The sequence below is a fragment of the Eriocheir sinensis genome, chromosome 25, assembly GCF_024679095.1.
Source record: "Eriocheir sinensis breed Jianghai 21 chromosome 25, ASM2467909v1, whole genome shotgun sequence".
Classification (NCBI taxonomy): domain Eukaryota; kingdom Metazoa; phylum Arthropoda; class Malacostraca; order Decapoda; family Varunidae; genus Eriocheir; species Eriocheir sinensis.
This window is the reverse complement of record NC_066533.1, coordinates 5951531-5972607: the sequence shown is the minus strand read 5'-3', so window position 1 is coordinate 5972607 and position 21077 is coordinate 5951531. Positions and strand designations below refer to the sequence as shown.

Genomic DNA, 21077 nt, shown 5'->3' with positions numbered 1-21077 from the left:
ATTACTTTGATGGGACTTTCAGCCATGTTGCCAGTGCATTTAGGGGGCCACCAACTTGCTCAGATCATAGAGGAAGGATCAAGAGTGATTTATTGCCTTAGCTCAGAACCAAGATTAGAGATTACCCACTCCTCCATGCAAGGTCTGAGTCCTTCAAATCAAAATGAGTTAAGGTGGCCCAGCCTTTATCCTCAGTCTCTTTATCTAGCTGCATCCCTTGGAAAATGGAGGGATGTACTTTTGCTCCCAATGTCCTGGGAATTAGGCTGCAAGTAATTCAAGGTGTTGTGCTGCACAGTGAGTCTCCAATGAGGGGCAGTGCTTCACCCTTGTTCCGGGGTTTTGGTCTCCAGCTACACACCAGCAACGATGGGTCTGATTACATGTGAGTGGGAGTAGGAAGGCAGCAAAACCTTTTTGTTTAGCACAGTGATAAAGAGCAATGTCTTGAGTTTGTGCTCTGCCGTTATTATATTTCAATTGCTATCATTTAAAATGATATTTTCTCACTTAGGATAACAGTGCTTACAATGTCAGAGCTTGAAAACAATCAGTGGCGAATCAATGAAAAGAAATAAGTTTAATACAAAGGTTGAAAGTACTTTGCTAAAATAGTTTATATCTAACAGTGAAATATAGAACAGTGGGATCTACAATAATTCCAGTTCACTACTAGAAATGCACATCTCAATACTGCAGCATGTAATATTATATACCTGAGCACACAAGCTTGAAAAGTCTGCCAGACCTATAAGACAGCACTGAAAGGTCTGCAAGTGCTTGTCTGTGAATTAATTCTTCACCCTGTACCACAACTGCTTGTCTTTCAGTGTCTTTTAAAATCAAAATATTTAGTCAAGTCTGCCATCTGCCAAAAGGCGATACTAATGCAGCATTAGGCTAGAATACCTCCCCTTATAACTTCCTAAATGTGTTCCCATCTCAACTCTAGGAACCACAGCTGCCAAGAAACTGCTGAGTCAGGATACACATCAATGCTACTGATGCTAGTAAGGGTAATGTATACAGACTGTAGCTGCTTCACAGACCCAATGACAGCAAATCATTCAACAGTGAAATACTATCCATGCATAAATTAATTCACTTTTTAAAGCATCACAACACAATTTTACTTTTCCATTTTCTAGAAACCATTGAAGGTTGTGATAGTATAAAATATCCTATAATGCCCGAAGAGTGGAGATGTTACATGCATTTTACTTCACTGTCAACGGTGAACAAGACAGTATTAATTGATATGGACTCAATTAAAATAAGCAAAAATACTGCTGATAGTATGAGCGTTTTCATCAACATGAACTAAACTGATTACATGCTTGTCTTCCTGATAATGTTAAGTCTATAGAGCATAAATTGTCTGTTTGGTCCTCACTTCTCCATCTACTCTATGAGCAATGTATATCCAAAAATTCTCAAGCTGCAGAGGGGTAAAAATACTACTACACAACAAAGGTATAGCTCTCCTAGTGCACTAAATAGGTTACATAGTGGAACTGGTTGACAAGGGGCGCTGCCACAGGCTATCCGCCTAACTGAGCAACCACTGTGATGACAATAATGTGTGCAATGCCACCCTGATGTTTGCTGAATAAGGATGAGGAAACTATACTGTTGAAAGAAAAGATCATACTTATGTTGATATGAGGTAACCCATAATGTCAAACAATTGTGAACTTTTTACTATGGAACATGAACACGACTGATATGCTTGAAAAAAAAAATCCTTAAATATTAGTCACCAACTTTTAGAAAAGAATAAAAATAAAAAATAAATAAAAAAACATACACACACACACACACTGGATCTTGAGTGACTTGGTCAACATAGTAACTCACTATGCTTAACTGGCTCTTTCCTCCTCTTACTTTTACTCACATTGGATCCAAATGTGGCTTTCTTTCTCTGCTACGATGGTTCTGCACACTGTAAGCACTAAGATGTAGGTGTGTGTGACTTTCTGTCTTTCAGGTGGCATGAATACCGATTTTGAATGTCAGCACTGACTATCACAATATTCACAGCATCATGAGACTGTTACTGGGCCACTGGTAAGGAGAGCAGCTGGTGAGGAGTGAGTCACGTGAAAAGGTCGCCAGCAGAGGGCAGGGGGGCCAGGCCTCCAGTGCGAATACTTGGTAGTTTTGAGATGTCTGGCAGGTTCTGTAGGTGCGCCCTGAGTTCATCCCGAACCTTTTTGACCTTGGTATGCTTCTGCCGGTGCTCCTGAGGAAATAAGTGAGTCAGTTGTTAAGACCCACAAGCAAGTGACTCATTTGTATGTATTACAACTAAAGGCAGATAAAGAGATTTTGTAAGAGGAAGGGCAAATGCAACTCACCTCTAGGGTTTCTTCAGCCTGGGCAAGGAGGTCTTTCTGGAAAGTGATGTAGTCATGCAGCATCCTTGCCACCATTTTACGTGCCTCCATCTCCTCAGCAAGCCTTTTGTTGTAGGACTCAAGCATGGCCATTGCATCCTCCACCTTCTTACTCAAGGTTCGAGCTGCATTGAGGTCTGTAGGAGAGAAAGGTTGTTAGTGCCGGTGTTGTGGGTACTGGGGAAAAGAAATGCAAATAGCTTGGCACCAAAATATACAACTAAGGCTGTATAACCCTTCTGGAATAGCAAATAAGCATCCAACACAGGCTCAAAGGGCAATGAGGCAGAGATGAACACCAAGGCCATGCAAAGCTTTAGCATGTGTCCCTAACTGTATTTCACCTTTTACAACTTAGCTAACTCAAGATTCAAATGCCTTAACTATGAGGTCACAACTCACTGCATTGAAAAAATGCCAAAACTTCTGTTAGCGTTTGATGGGATACTGAAGTTGACATTAAACCTGACCTTCAAGCTTGCTGAGGTGGGAGACATCCGACACCTCATCTGGGAGACTTGCAATCTTCTCCCGTACGACAGCATCAGAGGTGGCTGCATTCTCAAGCTCCTGCGGTAATAAAGGCAATTATATAAGTGTGTATAGAGGCTTTGTGTATGGGCATTACAGTATTTGACACCACACACTCATAACAAGTCCACTTCATAGGGATATGATGATGTAGAAAAAGATATCTAATATAGCTCATAGGAATTAAACACCATACTGCTAAACATATGCTGATTACATATTAACTACAAGGTGAGGGGGGGAGGGGAATAGTCATGGTACCACTACTAAAGCAGTCATATGGTGCCAAAAGAAAAGGTACTCTGGAAAGATTAAAAGCTAAGTTCAGATGACTATGACCACAAAACTATAACTTATGTCCAAGAGCCTTTCAGGGCTTGTGACAAAGAGTGGCTTCCTAGTGGGAAAAAAAAAGGCATATGCCCAAGACTCCCTCATTCTGTTACTAACTCATAAACCTCTTTCATTCCTGCCTCTCAGATAGGGATAGATGCAGGTGCTCCCAAAACTGTTGATGACTTTAGGATTGATGGAGCAGACAATGAGAAAAAAAAAAAAGAATGCTAACTGTAAATGACACACGTTTCAGACCAGTTTCATATTACTTCATGTCCTAGAGTAGGGTTTACTTTCTTGACTGACTGTACCAAGCTCAAACACTATCACTGGATTTTTTAAATGTATTAGTATATATTAACAGCTACATGGCTATAGTGCGCGCCAGCTAATTTGGCCCGTGAGAGGGAGGGCCGTGAAAAATGCTCATATGTCAAGTGAAATATGTTTTTAATTATTTGGCTTTAATTAAAAAAAACTTTTCAAAAGATATAAACACACACTAATATTATTTTAATTCAAACTGCAATGAGCTACACAGTGTACTGTTACTTATATATTTAGGTTATTATAAAACGGTGGAGAAAACGTGACAACAGTGTTCAACAGTGTTGTCGGGTCACGACCTCACTGACTCCTCCTCTGGCCACTCCCTGTTCCCTCGGCCCAGCCCGGCATTCCACTTCCATCCACCACAGAGGAAGCATGGCAGCTCATCCAAACCATCACTCGTCTCACTTACGTAGTCAGGCAAAGGACATTGTTTTCAACGTCCACGAGTATTTCCAGAAAGAGAAGGACTACGGAGGACCTACAGAGAACATTTCCAAAGTTAATTACAGGACAGCTTTGGCAACAAAAGTTAGCGAAGAGAGAGAGAGAGAGATGGGTGGGAGCTAGACCCTGTTGGAGGCGGAGCGACAGATATGTGGCAACGCTTTAAGAGCTTAATGACCTAGGCTTTCCCGTGAAGCTCCTCCGTCACGGGCCAAAATAGCTGGCGCGCACTATAGTCTGGCTTCTCAATTCCATTCTTGGGATGGAGATAGTTAAAGTCTTGGGTTTTCACAAAGTCAACATATTACAAACTCAGTTATAAAAAATAATCTAAAAAAATCAACAAAACAAACTGAACATGCCTTGAAAAACAGGACAAGAAAGAAAGACAAATCAGCCACATTATTGTTGATTAAGACTAATAAAACATTAAAAAATCAGGCGTATCCCACTCGTAAATTACCTGCAGAGCCTCAATCAGCTGCTCAGGCTCTGGAGGCTCACTTGGAGGTGGTGTGGACGGGGAGGTGGTGTCAGCCCCCTCGCTCTCTTTCCTAAGTCGTGAAGATTCAGACGACTCAGAGCTCCGCCGTGGCTTTTTGGACGACTCATTCTTTTCTGCCACAGGATAATGGAAGCAGGATGAAATCAAGCCTTGTTACTTAATATATTAATTTCTATACAGATCCTGGACCTTCATACCGAGGCTGCTAAAGACTGAGCAAATGGAAAGCTAGTGTTAGACCAAGGCCAATGTATGCAAGCATGAATGGAGCCTTTCAAAATAAGTGGCAGTCTAGATATTGAACTCTAGCAAAAATCATCAATGTAAAATTTGAAAACTGGTGTCACTATCAGCATCTGAAAGCCGAGAAACAGAATTACTTTTCCTGTGTACACTCGGCCCTCGATTTAACGGATTAAAAGGGGGGAAGGGTGATCCGGTGCTTGAAAAAGTCCGTTGCTTGAAAATTCTTACATACAATAAATACTGGTTTACAATAAAATTACTGTTAAAAAAAAAAGTAAAATTATACCGACAAACCTAATAATAAATGTAGGTATATAGTTCTTTTATTGTGTATGTTGTCTGCACATTGTCTGGATAAGTGGCGTTCACAATTCGTCCCATTCAAGCTCTCTCTGTCCGAGCTCCGCTAGAGGACCAACAAAACAAACCGCGCTTCTTCTTATTCTTTTGACCTGTTCTGTGTTGGTGCCGTAAGACAGGCACAGCCTAACTAGCCCATAGAACACTCGAAAAGAAGCCATCTCCACCTTTGCCTCTGCTCCGTCGACACGTGTTGTTTTGTTGGCCTTCTAGCGATCAAGGGTTGACAGTGGGGCCCTGGGGGGGGGGGGGGGGGGTACATATGCATATGGGTAAAATTCTACAAGTGTGCTAGTCTTGCATGGGCAGGCAAAACATTTTTTTCAATTTTCAGTGTTATGAAATAATGTGATAATTGTTTCTGTCACAAATCATTAAATGACTGGCTTTTCAATGGCTGTTGCACCCGCCGCCGCCCACCGTCGCAGCCGCAAAACAACTCACAGAGAGAGGTTCAACATGCTTACTGTCTATTCATTTCACTCACTGTTCACACTCGAAAGTGGACACACAATTTTTTTTTTCTTTTTTTTACAACAAAGGAGACAGCTCAAGGGCACACACAAAAAAGAAAACAATAATAAAAAAAAAGCCCGCTACTCGCTGCTCCCAAAAAAGAATCAATAGAGGTGGCCGAAAGAAAGGTCAATTTCGGGAGGAGAGGTGTCCTGATACCCTCCTTTTGAAAGAGTTCAAGTCATAGGCAGGAGGAAATACAGATGAAGGAAGATTGTTCCAGAGTTTACCAGCGTGAGGGATGAAAGAGTGAAGATGCTGGTTAACTCTTGCATAAAGGGTTTGGACAGTATAGGGATGAGCATGAGTAAAAAGTCGTGTGCAGCGGGGCCGTGGGAGGGGGGGAGGCATGCAGTTAGCAAGTTCAAAAGTGCAGTCAGCGTGGAAATATCGATAGAAGATAGAGAGGCAACATGGCGGCGGAATTTAAGAGGTAGAAGACTATCAGTAGGAGGAGGAGAGCTGATGAGACAGAGCCTTAGACTCCACTCTGTCCAGAAGAGCTGTGTGAGTGGAGCCTCCCCACACGTGAGATGCATACTCCATACGAGGGTGGACAAGGCCCCTGTATATGGATAGCAACTGCGCGGGAGAGAAGAACTGGCGGAGACAATACAGAACGCCCAACCTCAAGGAAGCTGATTTAGCGAGAGAGGAGATATGAAGTTTCCAGTTGAGATTTTGAGTTAAGGATAGACCGAGGATGGTTAGTGTTGAAGACGGTGACAGCTGAGTGTTGTCGAAGAATAGGGGATAGGTGTTTAGAAGATTGTGTCAAGTTGATGGGTGGAGAAATTGAGTTTTTGAGGCATTGAAGGACACAAGGTTCCTTCTGCCCCAATCGGAAATGATAGCAAGGTCTGAGGTTAAGCGTTCTGTAGCCTCCAGTCTGGAGTTGTGTACTTCCTGTTGAGAGGGTCTTCTATTGAAAGAAGTTGAATAATGCAGTTGATTGAACAAAACCAGGTAAAGTAACGTTTTTCCTGCTGTGTATTCCCCATGTACGCATGCGTGGTGGACAGCAGCGTGACTGGTTTTTGCAAGGAGGTATTTCTCGCAACACAGGCCCACAATTTGGACCACACACGCCTCCGCCATTTCCCGTCCCGTGCTTTGTATTTCCGCCGCCCCAAACCATGAGCCAAATAAATTTAACCAAACCTACCTAATGGAAGGGGGGAGGGGAGCTTCACCCTCCTCGACCTCCTTAAGAGACACGATGCAAGCAGTTTTGATGAATAATATCACTTCTGTGATATTTTATCATTTTAGGGTTTTGACATTTCTAAAGTCGGTGTCACACCGGACAAATCTACCCAGCAACGGACAGAATGTCCGTTGCTGGGTATTTGTCCATTGAGGTTTTGTGGTCCGTTAAATCCAAAATCCGTTAAATCGGGGTCCGTTAAATCAAGGGCCGAGTGTAAGTTGCTATTCAAGTCACCACAATCACACTGCATAACACATATCCAAGAAAAAGAAAAGATGACTTGACTGACTCTTACTGCTGTGCTCCTTGCGCTCACGTTTCCTGCTGCTGCTGTCTTTCACTTTCAGCACCGGTCCCCCTTTGTCTGGAAAATATATTGAGTTGTCAGTTAAGCAAATATTCTTGATTTAATCATATGCAGCTTTATAACCCTCCAAAAACTTAAAAATGTTGTAAAACTTGTAAATGCCTGCCCCTTCTACTTGATGCTAATAAAAGTCACTAAAAAGGATCAGGATTCTACTTAGTTATAAAGAGTACATAAACAAATCAATTAATACTGAAATCATGCAGTCTGGGTAGGTGCTTGCTGGTACATCATGCCAACTAAAGGGTGCATAACACTCAGCACATATTTAAGGAAACACTCACTTAGGTTTTTCTGGAAGAGCTTCACCTTCTCTTGGTCAAAAACATTCCGCTCCTCCCAGACAGTCAAGAGGCGATTCATGCCACGAATAGACTTTTCATCGAGGCGCTGGCCCCCAAGGTGCTCGAAAACCTTGCCCAGCTTATTGCCAAACTCCTTGTTGTATTCTGGACCCTTCTTCTTGCTGTTCTGGATCACGTCATTGGCGAGGTACATGAACGTCAGCTTCCTTGAGTCAGTGGCTGTGGAGGAGGGAGCACTGTGAGGTCTCAGAGTAGTGTTCTTGAAATCTTTTTCTCTGTGACTCAGTTTTGTATTAATTATTCCCTTCATAACTTACAGATAACCTCATCCAGCAATGAATTTCAGCTGTCTATGCATTTTATGTTCAAAAACCTTTGTATAAATTCTAGAAAAGAGTGGGGTTGACAAAGCTTGAATATATGCCTTCTAATGCAAATGTAGGGAGCCATTATGGAAATATCCTAAGGCATAATACAACTAATACAGGTAACTCTTGATTTACACGAGTTTGGTTTACGCATTTTTGAAATAACGCGGGGTCCAAAATCCAAATAAATGTTTAATTTACAAGTTTTTTCACTTATACGCGATATTTTATGGAGTGGCCACCAGATGTCTCACGCAACCGGACTCACACAGCGCCGCGGCCACACAGCTGAGCTCAGTTCTTCCCACGTGCCACTTGAACAACAATACAGTACTCACGCTGCCACGCTACTCAACAATAGGGGTGGGCACGTACCGGTACCACTACCAGTACTAACGGTACCAGCTATACGGTATGGTACCAGTACCAAACTGCTCGGTACCGGTACCAATACTAGCCAGTCGCTCATGGTGCCCCTCATTTCTTCCTCACACGAGTGAGGCTGAGACTGAGTGCCTGCGTGGATATCTCGGTGATATGGATATTTCTCTCTCTCTCTTTCTCTCCACTGAATGAAGTGAATATTTATTTTTCGATAGAAACCTACCTCTTGTTTGATTTACATTGTTTTTGATTTATGCAACCATTTCAAGGACACAATACTTGCGTAAATCGAGAGTTACCTGTAATGTGAAATTTTTGAAATCTATGAAATTCCTTTCAATAGCCTATCTTGGACACTACAAATTCAGACTTTTCATATATTGACCATAAGCTAATGCTGTGAGACCACATCTATCTGTTTGATTCACTTAACTCATGTGTGCTCAACTGACACTAATAACTTCAGATCACAATGATAGCCTGATTTTCATACACAAATTCCATATTCCAGAACAGATCTTATGTTGGACTTAGAAAATGCTACCGTACCATAAAATCCTGGGAGCAACACAGACTATAATTAAGTTATTTGCTAGACTAGCACCTTTGTAAACAGTTGATCTGACATCTGTTTGGAATCTTAAAGTACTATCTGTCACGGGGGAGCTGCCATTTCTCGAAGCACGAGATATCAATAAAGTAGTTGGGAGAATATCTTTTCCCCAACAATCCACCCAGGATTCAAACCTTGGCCCCCCAAGACGAGAGTACAGTCTAGCGTTGAGTCAAAAGGTACCCCATGACTTTAGGCCTTATATCAACATGAATGTCAAGATCCTTGTGATAATCATCCAGGGTTAGCTCATTATTATGTAGGTTATATTTTTGAAGAGAGCCAATGTTGTCCCAAAGTTCATTACTTCTTTGACAGTGAAAGAAAAGACATTTTGTTAGGTTAAGGTGTAGTCCCCAAGACTTGGCAACAGTACTGACTGTCAATATCTTTCTGATACTAACTGGCATCACTAGCCATGGAAATGTTTGAGTTGTGATGAATTCTCAAGTAAATTTCATATCATTTGCAAAAAGTTAGCAGTTGCAACGAATTTGTGTATCTCACCATGGTCTGATCACGCACTTGACAACCAGTAACCTCCACGAATGAGCTGACATGCAATACCCATTCACTGCTGGGTGGATACGGGGCACGGATTATAGGAGACTGCCCATTCATCTCCACCCCACACTATAATTGAACCTGGGACCTTTCAGTTGTGTGTGTATATTTACCTAGTCAGAGTCTCAGACTCCATGGCCTAACCAGGAGGACTACAGTCCTTAAGGGGAGAGTCCCCCGTGAAAATATGAAAATAATTTTCAAAAAATATGAAATTGAGTTATGTGGTCTATAGCAACTCCCTATCATTTGGCTTTTGAATGGTAGAATTTTTTTCAGTCAGACATAAATTTAAATGCCAATAACGAGGAGATTTAATGGCTACTGCATGGGCGTGGCATGCTGCCTGCAGCGTATTAGCTGGCATGCGCAGCTGGCATGTGTCCCGGGATAATGGGCTCCCTCCCACCACAGGCTCAAGGGCCAATGTTACGGAGATGAGCACCGAGGCCATGCGCTGCTACAGCGTATGCTCCCAACTTTACCTACCAAAGTATGGAATAAATGTTGGAAAATCAAACATGCAGCAATCTTCAGGGTTAAGTTTTTAAACCATTTAACAGTTCTGGAACATAATTATGGATACAAAAAGTGCAACCTGCTGACAAAAATGTTTGGAACAAATGAATACATTGAAAAAGGATTAGAAATGAGAAAAAAAGAGAAAAAATTACACCAAAGAAGACAATAAAGAAGAAGAGGAAGACAGACAAAGGAACTTCAACCGATAGCTATGCACCTGGAGAGTACTGATCCCCAGGGCAGGCCATGAGTGACCCTGCCCCTGCCTCATCCCCGGGCCAGGCCGTGACCCTCCCCCTGCCAAGCCCACTCTTCCCCAGGGCAGGCCATGACCCCCCCCCTGCCTCATCACTGGGGCAGGCCATGACCCTCCCCCTGCTTGTCCCCAGGACAGGCCATGACCCTCCCCCTGCCTCATCACTGGGGCAGGCCATGGCCCTCCCCCTGCCTCATCACTGGGGCAGGCCATGGCCCTCCCCCTGCCTCATCACTGGGGTAGGCCATGAATACAGTCGAAATCGGCGCACGGACGAACTCGTCGCCGAATTCTATCCTGTTCACTAAGTCAACATTGGGCTATTTGGGCTTAAGATAACACGGCATGGCAGAGCACAGGCTTGGTGGTGTCTCCCAACTTATCAAAATACTTGCAGATTAATATTTTTTCTCCTACTTTTTCCTCTTATTCCACCTCCTTTACCTCATGTAGAGGGTGAGGAGGGACCGGGGATCCAGGAGAGCGAGGAGGAGGCCAACTCATGTATGGAGGCACCTCTTACATAGTTTACTTATGCTACATTAAAAAAATCTGAGTAAGATTGAACCAGTACTTTTTTGAGATCTGGGAGTCCAAAGTTTTTGCACCGAGTTCGTCCGCCGACTGCAACGAGTTCGTGCTCCGAGTTCGTCCGTGCGCCGATTTCACCTGATACCCAGGCCATGACCCTCCCCCTGCTTGTCCCCAGGGCAAGCCATGACCCTCCCCCTCCCTCATCACTGGGGCAAGCCATGACCCTCCCCCTGCTTGTCCCCAGGGCAGGCCATGACCCTCTCCCTGCCTCATCACTGGGACAGGCCATGACCCTCTCCCTGCTTGTCCCCAGGGCAGACCATGAGTGACCCTGCCCCTGCCTCATCCCTGGGGCAGGCCATGACCCTCTCCTGCCTCATCACTGGGGCAAGCCATGACCCTCCCCCTGCTTGTCCCCAGGGCAGGCCATGAGTGACCCTGCCCCTGCCTCATCCCTGGGGCAGGCCATGACCCTCTCCCTGCCTCATCACTGGGGCAGGCCATGACCCTCCCCCTGCTTGTCCCCAGGGCAGGCCATGAGTGACCCTGCCCCTGCCTCATCCCTGGGGCAGGCCATGATCCTCTCCCTGCCTCATCACTGGGGCAGGCCATGGCCCTCCCCCTGCTTGTCCCCAGGGCAGGCCATGAGTGACCCTGCCTCTGCCTCATCCCCGGGACAGGCCGTGACCCTCCACCTGCCGGGCCCCAGGGCAGGGTGACCCTCCCCCAGGCTGACCTGATATCAGCTCGCGGTACCACACGTTGACCACGGTGTGCGCGTGCTTCTTGTGGTGGATGAGCCACAGGGACACCGTCTGTATGGACTGCTGGGACATGTTGAGGTCGTCCAGCTTCTTCTTGAGACTGTCCTCGTTGAAGCTGGCCATGGCGCCGCTCCCTGGCAGTGTTGTTGTGGTGATGGCCCGTCACGTCACAGCCTCTGGGACCCTGGCCGCCACGCGTACGATAACTCTCTCAAGAGTGTTACAACATCTATATACACTACACATACACCACACAGGTATTATGAAATGCTGCACAGGGATTAGTATAGGCAACACGGAGATAAGCAAAAGATACACAGTAATCATGAACGGCTACACAACTCCTTGGAAGTCTTAGAGGAAATGATAAAGGGAGGAAAGGAAATATAAACCATAGATTAAGGAAAAAACAAAAATAGGAAAGAACGGAGATTAAAAATAGGCTACACAGATACTAATTAAAGAAAGCCTACGTACCACTGCAACATTAGCGTGAAAATACGTGACAATGCGTCCATAATTATTTTTTTCCTTCCAGCACAGATGAAACAATTAAAATTAAAGATAGTGTTGAGCTCGATCAGTAACGTTTATTTACCATCTTATCTACGTGCATAGAAATATTAATGATTAAGCACCGTTATTTGAGTGGGTGCTACAATGCTGAGTACGGCAATATGGGGTTGTTTGAAGTCACGCTGGAAAGGACGACCAAGGTGGAAGGGGAGGAGCCATGGAGGTATAGGGGAGATGGAAGGGGATGGTTATGGTGGCAGGGGAGGGGAAGGGAGGAGATATTGAGGTACAAGGGAGCGGGATGGGGATGGTTATTGGGGCAGGCCGGGGAGGGTAAAGGGGGTCATGGGGCACAAGGAAGAGGGGAAGGGATATGGTACGTATACGTGATGGTGTCAAAATTAAGGGAGAGGGGAACGAAATTATGGGAAGGATGGGGAAGGGGAATGGGGGGTAACTGATGTACAGAGGAGAGAGGAAGGGTTGGCTATGGTGGCAAGGGAAAGGGGAGAAGAGAAAGCAAGGGAAGGATGAGGATCCTTCGAAGTGCATGTTTAAAGGAAAGCAATTTAAGGGCTGAAAGGCTGGAGAGGGTTCATGGTGTTATAGAGGAAGCTATATAAGGAGGTAGGGATGGATTTATGGTAGCAGGGGAGAGAGGAATGGGGAGTTCTATGGTAGGCTACAGGAAAGAAGGGAAGGGATTATATGGGGTGGCAATATTGGGGAGAAGATGGGGAGGATGAGTGAAACAGTTGAGGGGAATGGGAAAAGATGGATATTGGCACACACACACACACACACACACACACACATATATATATATATATATATATAGATATATATATATATATATATATATATATATATATATATATATATATATATATATATATATATATATATATATATATATATATATATATATATATATATATAAAAAAGAGATAAGGGGAAACTATATAATACATAAGGTGGTTACTGGGGAAGTGAGGAGGGAGTTTAGCGTACATACGGATCGAGGCCTACGTGACGTGAGGAAGGGAGGAGAGAGAAAGTTTGTGTGATATCAGTGAGGAAGGAAGGAAGGATCGAGAGGGAGAGCTACAGTGTGCATGGTAGGTATCAGGGAGGAATTAAGGGAGGAGAAGGAAATAAGTGAATGTGATATATCAGGGATGACGGGTCGATCGAGGGCATTTAAGGGGGATGGGAAAAAGGACTTTATATTATATAGTTAACAGCTAAAAGAGGGAAGAAAGGGATCGATCGAGTCTTATCGGACACTTTGTAGGGAAGAGAAGATAAGACCCTGTTGAGTCACGTTCCTGTTGCTAGCTATTATGTGCGCCCAAGTTAACCCTGCAAAACATTTATAAATAACTACAAACTCGATCAATGTGGAGGAAAAGGCTTAGCTGGCAACTATATGGCTCTCTCTCTCTCTCTCTCTCTCTCTCTCTCTCTCTCTCTCTCTCTCTCTCTCTCTATATATATATATATATATAGGCTACACCCCTTTTTAGGGGGTAAATCTTAAAAGAAGAAGAAGAAAGGGAGTTTAAGACTATTATTTCGAGCTCCCGTTATAATTGTCTACGTTAGTTCTCAATTTTGGTCCTATTAAATTTAAACGGTCTCTCTCTCTCTCTCTCTCTCTCTCTCTCTCTCTCTCTCTCTCTCTCTCTCTCTCTCAAGTTATGTCAATTCAGTATACAAGAACAAAATATATATCTATTCTGACTCATTAATTAAGTTTTGATAAGTTATTTTTTTGTTGTAACCCAAGAATATGATAATGATTGAGCAGAAAGGGACACGCAGGACATACATATGGTAGAGGATATTCTAAAAAATAAGCTCAAGCTGAACCAAGGTGTTATATAGGCTTAGCCAATTTCCAGGTAACCCGACTCCATAGAGCACCCAGACGAGGTGCACTGAGTAATACAGTGCCACAGAACGGAAAACCAAAACTCCTCAAAGTTGGATTTCAAAATGAGGAGACTGTGAACACAATTATGAATGCAGCCGCGGAGCTGAAAAACGACTGGTCAAACAACGAGCCTAGAATAACCAGGGACAGGAGCAAGAAGGAGCGAGCAGAGAGGAAGGAGCTCTTTGACAAAGTGAAAGCGAAGAATAACGAAGAGGGGAAGAATTCAACCCACACGTTGGTAGCAGACCACCGAAATGGAGTCATCAAACGAGTGCCAGCCAGGGTTGGAGTAATTGTAATTGTAATTTAATTGAAATGTAAGTAATTACATTAAAGTATGTAATTGTAATTGTAATTGTAATTGGATGTATTAACTTAATTAATGAAGTAATTGTAATTATAATTAATTACACTATAAAGTAATTGTAATTTAATTGTAATTGCGAAAAAAAGTGTCATACTAAAATTCTGATAATCCTTATTTTTACTGCTATGGTGGCAAATATGTAAATACTGTATATGATGAAGTATGGCAACCCTTACTGGACAACCTACGTATTATACGAGAATCAGACGCGTCCACTTTTCCCTGTTTAGTGAACTGGAACATATTTCTTTGCTTCCTAGACCGTCATACGGCAAAGTCCTCCTCTTGACTTTCTATTGTAAAGGTAAGAAAGACATTGTACAGTAATCTGTTCCCTGATGCATGAATGATGATGACTGTAGTAGCTGAGATGGTGATGATAGTTCATGGGATGATGTCACGATGAAATGATGTAATAGTGATTAGTGGTGATGGTGACCAGTGTCATAGTAATAGGCTAATTTGTTGGAAAGTTAATCGCTGTAGGTGTAGGCTTGTGCTGATAGGAAAGTAGTAGTCTAGTAGTACAGTAAAGTGGTAGTAATGATGGTGAAAGTAATAGCAAGATGGTAATGTTAAAAAAAATGATGATGACGATCATTATAGCAGTAACAGGGAAATAATTATGAAAAAAATGGATGATGCTGAATTGCTGATCTGGTGATGCTGGTGATAGTAATATTAATAATAATGGTGACAAGTATTATGACTGTGATAGTAGAAGGCATATTTTATTGATAGTGGTGAGTAGTACTTATGATACTACCATACTACTATCTTTCTTTGTCTGTCTGCCCCTCTCTTTGTCTGTCTGTCTGTCTGTCTGTCTCCTACCTACCCCCTCATTTCTTCGACGTTCTCTCTGTCTGTCTGTCTGTCTCTGTGTGTGTCATTAATTATGTCTCTCCCTCTCTTCTCCTTTCTTCCTTCTTTCGACTCACACCCTCTCTTCATCCTTTGCCCTTACCCTATTCCCTCTCTCCATTTCCCTTCCTGCCCTTCCTGTTTATCTGTCTGTATGTATAGCACCACTCCCCCAGTCCCCACCTCCTACTGTACCACCCCTTCTCCCTACCCCTCTGCCTACCCGTTTAGCCTACATCCACCTCTCTCTCTCTCTCTCTCTCTCTCTCTCTCTCTCTCTCTCTCTCTTCAATAAATGACAACAGCACGATGCTAGTGTTTTTCTTTTCAACCAAAGCTTACTGTTGGACGCTGATTAATTATAATTGTAATTATAACTGACTGTCTCTTGTAGTAATTGTAATTGTAATTGTAATTGAACTTCACATGAGTAATTGTAATTATAATTGCAATTTAAAGTGTTAATAGTGTAATTGTAATTGTAATTAAGATTTTGAATTGTATAATTACTCCAACCCTGGTGCCAGCTGATGAATCCGGGCGCAGGCCATTTCGTGCCAGGGCAGCCCGGGGACAACAATAAACCAAACACACCCGCACCAGACCGCCAGGGCTCTTAAATGCCTGTATACCAATCTAGATGGACTGAACAACAAAGCAGCTGAACTGAGTGAACTCATCCACAGGGAGCAACTTGACTTTGTACTCCTGACAGAGACCAAGACGAATGTGGACATGTTGGAAAACATCTTGTATGATACCAATCAATAGGTATATGTGGTTACCAACTAGGAAAGACAGACGGAGACAACAAGCATCAGGTGGAGGAGTCACAATTCTAACGAAAAAGACCTTGGTCGTAGATGAAAGTTCAGTCCACTTACTAACAAACCATCCAGCAGAAGAGACAGTCTGGTGCGAGGTGAAACGTCGAGGGGGAAGAGACATCATTCCTGTCTCGTAAAGATGAGATCTAGCCTTGATGGTCTGTCGGTGTCTCGTAGATGGGTCCACTCGCTCACGTGCTGTGTCCAAAAGCAGTCGTTAATGGTGCTCAATAAGTGTTGGGCTTGCCTGTAGTCCTGTGATCCTTCTTGTTCTAGGTTTTCCTCCCAGGTTATGTTCTTGAAGTTAAAGTCTCCACAGACCAATATTTGTCTATTTCCCGCTATTTCTTCGCTTTGTCGTATAAGGTCACAGATAAGGTCGTTGTTCGCAGTTGGTGATGATGGGGTACGGTACACAGGTCCGAGGAGCTAGTATATACTGGCTCCTCGGACACTTATTGAGCACCATTAACGACTGCTTTTGGACACAGCACGTGAGCGAGTGGACCCATCTACGAGACACCGACAGACCATCAAGGCTAGATCTCATCTTTACGAGACAGGAATGAGGTGGAAGATCTTGAGTACCTGGCCCCACTAGACCTAAGCAAACACTCAGTGCTACGTTTCAACTTCATCACCGGAGAAAACCATCAAGAGGATAATCGTGATGACGTTACACGACTCAACTACTTTAAAGCAAACACTGATCTGATGTTGAGACAATTTGAACAAGTAGCTTGGGAAGAGGACTTTAGGGGCAAGGACACAGAGCAGCAGATGTGGAAGATATTCACTGACCACTATAAAAGAATCGTGACTCAGTGCGTCCCGACTTTTAATACGCACCATAGACCGACAAGAGAAAAGTGGATGACGAGGCACCTAAAAGGCATACTGGCAGAGAAAGAAGAGGCATGGCAGAGATATCGATCCAGAAGAACACCCTACCGACGAGAGCAGTACATAAAAGCAAGAAACATCGCGACAAGAGAAGTGAGGAAAGCCAAATACCTGTACGAAAAGAGGGTAGCAATGCAGAACCCAAAACATTTTTGGGCGTACTCACCGTCTAAACTCAGTGTGAAGGATAGGGTTAAAAGACTGCTCACGTCGGAGGGAGAATTGACCAACAACTACTACGAAACAGCTCGATCAGGTAATGAACGAGGCTTTCAACAGTGTTTTCACCGAAGAAGATGCATCACAACCAATACCTCAACCAGCGCAACACTCACTACAAGAAATTACAATAATAAGATTTACCACAGAGAGTGTTTTACCAACGACTTCAAGAGCTTGACGAGAGCAAAGCCCCAGGGGCCAGATGCCATCTCCCCCTTCGTCCTCAAAACCTGTGCGGGGCTGCTCAGCAAACCCCTCACCCACATCTTTCACTCGACTTTCAGTCGTCGATGGACACGGGTATAGTCCCCATTGAGTGGAGATGAGCAAACATCACGCCAATTTTCAAGTAGGGTAGCAAAACATAACCACTCAACTTCAGGCCTGTCTCCCTGACCAGTTTCGTCTCCAAGGTGATGGAGGGTCTGGTCAGGCAAGAAATAGTGGCTCACCTGGATGGCAACCACATCATCAGTAACGCTCAACACGGCTTCAGGACCAGGCGGAGCTGCTTAACCAACCTCCTTGCATACCTGGATGACATCGTCAACGCCATCGACCGGAAGGAGTGTGCACGTGGACGTAAGCAACATCGACTGTGAAAAAGCGTTCGATCGAGTCCCCCACAAGAGACTAGCCAAGGTAGAAGCCCAGGGTATTCGGGGCGACATTTATCGTTGGGTGGCCAGTTTCCTGTCGGACATAAGTCACAGGGTAGGGATCAGAGGGAGGCATTCAGATTGGTTGCCAGTAAAGAGCGGAGTACCACAGGGGTCTGTTTTAGGACCAGTCCTATTCACTGCATACATCAACGATCTGGCCGACGATCTAGAATCTGAAGTAAGCCTCTTCGCTGACGATGCAAAGATCTACCGCTCCATCACCACCCAGGAAGACATCGAGGCAATGCAGCGAGACCCAGGTCGACTCGAAGAATGGTGCAGGAAGTGGCTGCTGTCGTTCAATGTGGGAAAGTGCAGGACCATGCACTTCGGCAGACATAATCCAGGCACCAGCTACGTCTTGAATGACACAGAGTCCCGACATAGGCGGCCCTGTGTATAAGGCTGCAGGGCGCACTCACTGACCTGGGTGGATGTCGAGAGAAGGCGAAGTTTGGCTGTTGCTCCGTGGAGGTGTGCACCGCCTGATTCATGGAGATCTGGCAGGGTTGAAGTAGTTGGGGCCAACGAAGAGGGTGGCCATGGCAGAGGGCGGAGAGGACCGCCTTGGGGGTGGTAGGGAGTCGAGTAGAACTGGGTGATGTGGTGCTTGTGGCAGAACTGCTGGAACTCTCTGCTGGTGAATTCTTCTCCGTTGTCCAGCACGATGCCACGAGGGGTCCCGTAGTCTGCCAGGTACTGCCGTAGTGCGTGTGTTATGTGTGTGGTGTGTTATATGGGGGAAGAACCTAACAAACCTACTATAATAGTCTACTACCGTGAGGGCATAATGGAAACCGTGACTCCTTCTTCCTCTTCTTGTCCCTCTTCAACAATTACCCCCATGTTTACCATATCCTTCCTACCATTTTCATCCTCCTCCTCCTCTTCTTCATCATCTGCCACAACAGTGGCAGAAGATCTGTGGCAACTAGGGAAACTTTAAGCATAGTACAGGTTTTACCCGTCGCGAGAAAGTGCTTTCAGCTGTGTTCTTAGTTAATATCCCACCGCTTAAGCCGCCAGTGTCGTGCCCGGGAATTCGGGGCACTAAATGATGTTAAAAGAGGAAATTCAACTAATGGGTATCAGGGGAAAACAAGGGGGACTCACCCTGGGGTAGTTTTGCTGCCACCACCCAGAGATCTACCGATGAACTATGTCACCGGCAGCTCACTGGGAACCTTAAAGTATATGTATATAAAGGACTAAGGATTTAATTAGGGGTTAAAGTGACCCAGAGCGAGACTCTGATCCCTTGGGTAGGGGGTAACGTGCTGAGCGGGGAAGGCTCGGGGCGGTAAAAAAGGTACTGTTGTGCTGGAAGCTTCCCCCGGCGACCATAGGCCTCTAGAAGGCTCCGGGAGATGTGAGCAGGGGGGCGGGGAGCAAGGCGAGCCGTCCGCGCCCCGTGGGGCGCGGCCAGACGCCAGGCGGGAAATGTTGCCAACTCGCATATATTTTTGCTACATATTCTTGTATGATCTAAAATATACTGTAACATTCTAGACTGTACTGTTCTGGATATATATAGGAGAAGAGGGCGAGAGAGTCCAGTCCCAGTCATGGTAAGCTAGTGCTAAGTGAAGAGTCAGAGTGAAGTGTTCTACTAAGGAAGAATTTTAAACTACAGAAGCTGTGCAAAGTGTTTACATATCTCCCTCCCACGGAGTCTCATGACGGCGACACGGAACCCAAGTAACACATCCGGCATAACAGTACTTTAACTACACAGCCGGCCGGACAAAACTCACGACGGGGAGAAGAGATAAGAAATAAAGGCCTATAAATAGGGGTTGGTACATTTATTCATGTGAGACTTAATTTAGGAGGTACATATAGTCATAATTACTGATGACACGATTTACAGTTAACAGTTAATTGAAGGCACGATTTTCCCGAAACTGACAGAAGTGGACGAATGGACACACGACTGAGTTCTAGTTTCTCCTCTCACAGTGGTAATCAGAACATGGCTGAGAATTCTCTACGAAAACCTTACCCTTGCGCGGGTGTACGTACAACTGTTAATATAGTTAAAATACTATTCACATCTTTGACTGTCCATGTGAGAGAGAGAACTAAAGTGAACTAAAGTGAACTTATAACGGCTACCGCTCGGCCACACATCACTTAACTAAAAGGCTATTGTGTTATCTCACCTACTTCAATCAACTTGTGAAAGCAGGCAACGGAACACCGGACCTGACGTGAGATAGCAGTTCGCGCCTTAAACATTAAAAACAACACTTAACACTCGCCACGTTAAAAATAACGCTTAAAAGTCGTTAACAGGCAGCATCCCTCCCTGCAGGCAAGGGTAAGGCGATGAGGTTATATGTAGGTAATAGAAAGACTTCCCCAACTGCTTCCGATAATGTTTTACAGCGATAAGTACGTATTGTTAAATCCATCCATCACAGCAGCAACACTCAAAGAGAAGCACCCAGACTTGTGTGAAGTCTCTCAGTACCCTCTGAGCGCTGCCGCCTCTCAAGGTCGTCAGCAGCCCGCCGTGACACGCATATATCACAGGCTACGTGGGTTACTGAGTGCCTATACTGAGACAATAGCTAATCGTAAGGCTAATATTAATCTCCTGTCACCTTCTTACGGAACATTACAACGGCTGGTGACCAAATTATGGTAAAGTATAAGGGCGTAGTGGTGGGTTGGCGATACCTGTTGATGTAGACACAAACTGTCTTTTATTTACTTTCCCAGAGCTCGCTGGCTGCTGGCTCCCTGCTGGCTGTTAGGGGAAGGTGTGCAGGTCTGACACAAGTGTGCTCAGTTTCATTGGACGACCCGTATGGCTGTGAAACAGAAATACAAAAGAGAGCGTGTGCTTGCGTTTGAAAAGCGCGGCGAAAACAAGGGCCAATAATGGCGTCCAAATCTTAGATTGTCGGGACTCTCTATCAAGGGACTCTAGTAACAGCCCCTACGATTTCTGCGTTCAAGAAGGCAAGGTATGATGGGCACGTGGGATGAAACCAAGCGCGGGCAATCAATATAACAGAGGTGGGGGGTACCACAAGAAGGTATCTTCTTATTCACCCTCTAGCTATGTTTAGGTAAGCATGTTTAGGTAAGCAATGCAATACAGTCCCGTTATTCCCCAAACTTGCATATTTTTGCATTGAATCTTGATAAATGGCACTGTTTCAAACTCAATTAACATTCGAGATACGTTTTCCTATTATAATTAAGTATTAAA

General features: G+C 44.4%; 2 protein-coding genes across 4 annotated transcripts in view; one reads left to right on the top strand and one right to left on the bottom strand.

The window, feature by feature from the left end:
• Positions 1–1465: 1465 nt before the first annotated feature.
• LOC127003254 (regulation of nuclear pre-mRNA domain-containing protein 1B-like) lies at positions 1466–11781 on the bottom strand. Of its 2 annotated transcripts, none has more exons than XM_050869674.1 (7): positions 11530–11781; positions 7532–7771; positions 7176–7244; positions 4507–4661; positions 2870–2969; positions 2361–2536; positions 1466–2245 (listed from the first exon to the last, which is right to left on the bottom strand). In XM_050869674.1, exons 1-7 carry the CDS (start codon positions 11678–11680, stop codon positions 2099–2101), a joined length of 1038 nt encoding a protein of 345 aa, XP_050725631.1. In that variant the 5' UTR covers positions 11681–11781; the 3' UTR covers positions 1466–2098. The 2 variants fall into 2 exon arrangements, with proteins under 2 accessions (XP_050725631.1, XP_050725630.1); XM_050869673.1 differs by having other exon boundaries at positions 7170–7244; positions 11530–11779.
• A 2789-nt stretch (positions 11782–14570) lies between these two features.
• The window catches only part of LOC127003251 (differentially expressed in FDCP 8-like), a 33148-nt gene continuing 26641 nt past the window's right edge, over positions 14571–21077 (top strand). The window contains exon 1 of one of the 2 annotated variants that reach the window (XM_050869671.1): positions 14571–14683. The gene's annotated coding sequence lies outside the window, so the exon portion shown is untranslated. The remainder of the gene's footprint in view (positions 14684–21077) is intronic. The other variant, XM_050869663.1, reaches the window with a different exon arrangement.

Excerpts from the sequence above, each read along its gene's own strand:
- LOC127003254 (XM_050869673.1), bottom strand. The coding sequence starts at position 11,680 with ATGGCCAGCTTCAACGAGGACAGTCTCAAGAAGAAGCTGGACGACCTC. Across the intron at positions 7,245-7,531 it reads GCTCTTCCAGAAAAACCTAA|ACAAAGGGGGACCGGTGCTG; the intron begins GTGAGTGTTTCC and ends TATATTTTCCAG. Across the intron at positions 4,662-7,169 it reads CAAGGAGCACAGCAGTAAGA|AAAAGAATGAGTCGTCCAAA; the intron begins GTCAGTCAAGTC and ends ATCCTGTGGCAG.